Source organism: Hemicordylus capensis, chromosome 6 (assembly GCF_027244095.1).
Source record: "Hemicordylus capensis ecotype Gifberg chromosome 6, rHemCap1.1.pri, whole genome shotgun sequence".
Lineage (NCBI taxonomy): Eukaryota > Metazoa > Chordata > Lepidosauria > Squamata > Cordylidae > Hemicordylus > Hemicordylus capensis.
The window spans coordinates 103,824,526-103,829,642 of NC_069662.1; the positions used below are offsets into that span (position 1 = coordinate 103,824,526).

Genomic DNA, 5,117 nt, shown 5'->3' on the forward strand with positions numbered 1-5,117 from the left:
AAGGAGGTACACAACTGCCCTGCGCCAGCAATTTTGGTCACAGTGCCAGTGGGGAAACGCAGTGGGGTGGCAGGGGGGAGAGCACCCTCCCTCCTGCTTAAAGGTAAACCCCACCCCGCTGACAAACCGGCATTTGGCTGGACCGTGCACATCCCTAGAGCACAAGGCTTCCAGTCCAGTGGTGAATCTAGTGACATGCAGGGTGGGGACAAGGCAGCATCACTGCTTGGGGCAGGGCTAATAAAGCAGAGATGCCAATTTAGCATCAAGGATGTACCTTCTCAAGCTGCCCCTTAAGATCTGGCATACCACTTCTGAAAGGTTGTCAGTCTCTTGTCTAGACCCCGCTGCCTGTAGTTAACACTTGCATTTAGTAGGGATTTGCAAATTGATTTGTACCCAAATTAGCTGATTCAGGTGATTTGGAGACAAAACAAATCACCCCTGTAGTCCAATGGCTAGATTCGGGTACAAATTGAATCGTGCCTGATTCGATTCAAAATTCGGATCCTTCCTATTAATTCCCCCAGATTCCCAGCTTTCTTTTAATTTAAAAAAAAAAAAAAAGCTAAACTCTAGCCCTTGCAGAAGTGGAGTTATGGAGCAAAATATGTGGACACTATTTTTCAAGTGTTTGGATTCTTTAGTGTATAGTAACTTCCCCTCAATCAATCCCTATTAGGATTCATTACACACCTTCATTTCTTCTGTTCATTTTGACTGTCTTTTTGACAGTGCCAACTGTCAACTGCCATGTGCCAACTACACCCCCTCCCACCCGCAAGGCAGTGGGGTAATACTCAGTTTATGTTCTAGGATTTTTTTCAAATGTTTAGGCTTTTTGGTGTCTAATAACCTTTCCTCATAATGAATCCCTATGAGGATTCATTACACACCAAAGAGTCTAAACACCTCAAAAATTCTTAAAATATAAACTGAGTACCCAGTGGGTTGTGGGGTAGTTGGAACATGGGATGCCACTAATTCCCCACCCCCACCTGCAAAGCAGTGAGGTCAAAATGAGCAGAAGAAATGAAGGTGTGTAATGAAGACACAGAAGAATCTAAACACTTCAAAAATACCTAAAATATAAACTGAGTACCCCAGTGTATATGTGCGTGTGGTGGTGGTGGTGGGGTGTAGTTGACACATGGCAGTTGACAGTTGGCACTGTCCAATGATAGTCAAAATGAACAAAAGAAACAAAGGTGTATAATGAATCCTCATAGGGATTTATTATGAGAAAAGGTTATTAGACACCAAGGAATCTAAACAGTTCGGTATTCCTAAAAAATTAAAATGAGTACCCCACTGCCTTGCAGATGGGGGGCGGTGTAGTTGGCATATGGCAGTTGACACTGTCCAGTGAGTCAAAATGAACAGAAGAAATGAAGGTGTGCAATGAATCCTCATACGGATTCATTATGAGGAGAAGTTATTATACACCAAAGAATCCAAACACTTGCAAAATAATGACTGCACATTTTGCTCCATAACTCTACGACGAGAGCTTAGTTTTTCTTTTTTAATGAATGCTGAGAATCCGTTTTATGGTTAGGATATGGCAACTTCAGATCCCCATTGTTTCCTATGGCAGAATATTCAAAATCAGTTAAAATTAAAAAATCATTAAATTAAAAAATCATTAAAAATCAACCAAGTGCCCCACTGCCTTGAAATTTGGGTGCTGGGGGCAGCCTTAGGAACCTACCCACCACCCAAATTTGGTGCCCCTAGGACCTTGTTAAGTGGTCTGAATCGGTCTGGATCAAAATTGAATCAAAGCAAATACAAATTGAATCTGGGGTGATTTGGAGGGGGTAGATTTGGATACAAAACAAATCAGGGGTGATTAGTTTTGGGCACAAGTCAAATAAAAAAAATCAATTTGTGCACATCCCTAGCATTTAGTTGAAAGATTTCACAAAAGTGGAATTGAGTACACTTTTGATTACCACTCTTGTGGCGACTGGGGAATGGGGTGAGGTAGTCTTGAAATGTGAGAGCTACCTAGCAGGTGAATGTTGATCATAATTTAAAATTCTCTTGCAGATGTGAAGGCAACAGTGTTGGAAGCACAGATGACTATCAAAGTGCAGTGGACAGGCTAATCCAAGCTGCTTGTATATCTAGTCCAAAGCTTTTCATAAAACATTTAACAGTAAATATTAACAAGGAGCAAGTTTATAGCTTGGAATACACGTATGTTCTCAAATGGTTGAAAGAGAACATGAAATGGGCAGGAAAAGCTTGGCTCTTTCAGTAGTCATTGATAGACTTCCGTTACAGTAATCATTGTTCAAAATAATAAATCAATAAAGATGGTTTTTGTTGTGTTCAGACACCTCTCATTAATATGTACAATTCAGCCATTCAATTTGTATCACAAAAAATTGCATACATGGCATTTTAACTTCAGATCTTAAACATAAAAATGGTCTCTAATTGTTTTTTAAAGACCTTTTCCCTGTTAACTTTAGGAACTATCTCACAAATAGACCAAACCACCCAAGTTCTGCCTTGGCCAATTGGTGAGCCAGCAAAACAGTTAGAGCAGCAATAGGTAGCACAGCATATACTCAGTGCTGAGAAAAGAAAACCACAAAATCAAATCTTCCTTCTGCCCTGATATATCCTCTTCTTAAGGACTCTCTGCCTCCCTGTCCCTTTGAATACATTTTGAAATTCCCTCCAAAAGTGTTCCCTCCTTCCAGCCAATGGGGGCACAGTAGCCCATGCCAACAAACCAACCAAGAAGCAAGGAGATGGGGAGAGGAGAGCTGGTCTTGTGGTAGCAAGCATGACTTGTCCACTTAGGTAAGCAGAGTCTTCCCTGGTAGCATATGAATGGGAGACTTGATGTGTGAGCACTTGTAAGATATTCCCCTTAAGGGATGGAGCCACACTGGGAAGAGCAGAAAGTTCCAAGGTTCCTCTCTGGCATCTCCAAGATAGGATTGAGAGAGATTCCTCCCTGCAACTTTGGAGAAGACACTGCCAGTCAATACAATACTGAGCTAGATGGATCTATGGTCTGACTCAGTATATGGCAGCTTCCTATGAGATCTCAAGCCAGTCTGAAGCCAGTGCCAGCAAAGCAATCAGCAAGGGTGGAAAGCCCACCAAAATGGCCACTCAAATCATGCTAATTGACTCTCATCGAATCGAGGCTGATTCGATTTGACCTTGAATCAGTCCCTTCATTTAAGGGGTGATTCAGTTCACAGTTGAATCTATAATAGGGCTGCTCTGGTGCTTTGCTGGAGGATATGAGGAGCTGCCTTATGTATGGTTCACAAGAGTGTTGAAACTTTACTTACAGGACTCCTGTGTCTTTAAGCAAAGAAGTTTAGTGGGCAACTATTCAACAGGCATAGTTTTATCCCATCAAAAGAATGGGTCATACACAACTTAGATTAGCTTATTTGTATGAAATGTGCCTTCTGAACTGTGAAGTGACACATCTACTGCATTGCTGTATCTTTTGTGCTCTCTTTGAGGGCGTCTTCACCCGATGAAGTGGATTTTGGCCCAGGAAAGCTTCAGTCTATTTAAGATGCTGCAAGATTCTTTGTTGGTCTCTTCTACATGGCAAGATAATAGCAACTATATTGGCAATATTTCATAGGAATTGTTATAACTTTATTAATTGGCCTTGTTTCTAGAAAGCCCAAGGTTGCATTATATTGCTACTTATTTTTGCTGGTGGTTAAATTTTGTTGAATGTACATCATCCAATACACTATTGGAAGTGTGGTATATCTTCTGGCAATGGAGGCTTCTTGCCCACCTGTACTGTATTTACCAGTCTTGGCTGCTCCTAAAGTTGTGTCATGCAAACCTGAAACAATAACAGCATACATAACTGTATGTAATAACTAGATTTAGTAGTATAGAACATTTCAGCTGGTTGCATTAGGTAAGTTAAATTTAGGAATGAAATCTCTGTAGAGCTGGGAAATGTGCACTGCACTGTGGTGAACATCTGAAAGAACTGGGAAAATGATCCTTATGGATGCATAACCGGAGTGCATGCAGGCAAGAGGGAGGTACTGACAGACTCAGGGTAACAGGAACTTACTCTGCTTAAAGTATACTTCCTTAAGACAGTCACAACAGGATGAAAAGGAGCTGGGACTGAACACCAGTTAACTGAACACTTAAAACCCAGGAAACAGGACAAATACAATTTGCATATAAAGTAAGACTTAGTTAGAGTAGGGACTCTTATCTTTGTTGCTAGCTCGCATCCCTACCCCAGCAGCTCAGGTAACATGTACACCAGGTCAGGGATATCCTGCAACATTTTGTCCATACGATATTTGGGGATCTAGGATTTAACTTGAAGGAGAGAGAAAAGCAAAAAAGTCCTCTAGGCCCTTGGAAGAGGGTTGGATACTGTACATACTCTGAGCTGGGGGTGAACCACAGAGGCAGTTGATTCTACTATCCTCTCCCTTTGCCCGCTGCACTCAACCTTGTCTTGCCTACCTCGAGGTTAACCCGCAGTGTGTGGTCTGGTTCCCGTGGTGGGTGAGACAAAGCAGCGTGGCCACAGGGAGGAAAGTGAGGTGCTGCTGCCTGCCCCTAGGAACACACGCTTGCTAATAGGGAACAACAGGCACCAATAGCAAATACATGCTTGCCAATAGAGTGTAACTGGAAATTATTATGCTTGCCAACAGCAAGCAGTAGGAAATCCACACTTTCCAATAGGGGCCTATAAGAAATGCAATTGAAAAGCATCCTAGTGGCAAGCTGGGGGTCTCCTATTGCTCCCTATTGGTATGCACGTGCTGCTCTTGGCAGGTTTTTTAGCATCACCCTCCCAGCTACGCTCACTTGAATCCTGAAACCGGTTCTGAGGCTAAGCTCTGGTTCTAGATAGGGCTTCGGCTTCTAACTGTAGCGCAGTGAGTGCAGCTAGTGCGTTCCACCTAAATATGGGCATATAAAAGAGCCAACACTTTTGAGAAGCTGAAGTGCAACTCCACCAGCCTCTCTGTGCAGGAATGATATACTAGCAGCTCCTTCAGAAAATGGCTGGACGCGCTCGCAAGGACACGGTTTTCCCCTGCCCATGCAAGCAGCACTTCTTCCCACTCCCCTTCTAAAGC

The 5,117-nt window shown here is 42.6% G+C and overlaps 1 protein-coding gene across 2 annotated transcripts in view; it reads left to right on the forward strand.

Moving 5' to 3' along the window:
• TOPAZ1 (testis and ovary specific TOPAZ 1) overlaps nt 1-2,340 on the forward strand; it is an 87,140-nt gene extending 84,800 nt beyond the window's left edge. For both annotated transcript variants that reach the window (XM_053262755.1, XM_053262756.1), the window contains exon 20: nt 2,053-2,340. In XM_053262755.1, the coding sequence (XP_053118730.1) occupies nt 2,053-2,266 (214 nt within the window). In that variant the 3' untranslated portion in view covers nt 2,267-2,340. The remainder of the gene's footprint in view (nt 1-2,052) is intronic.
• The last annotated feature ends 2,777 nt before the right edge of the window (nt 2,341-5,117 follow it).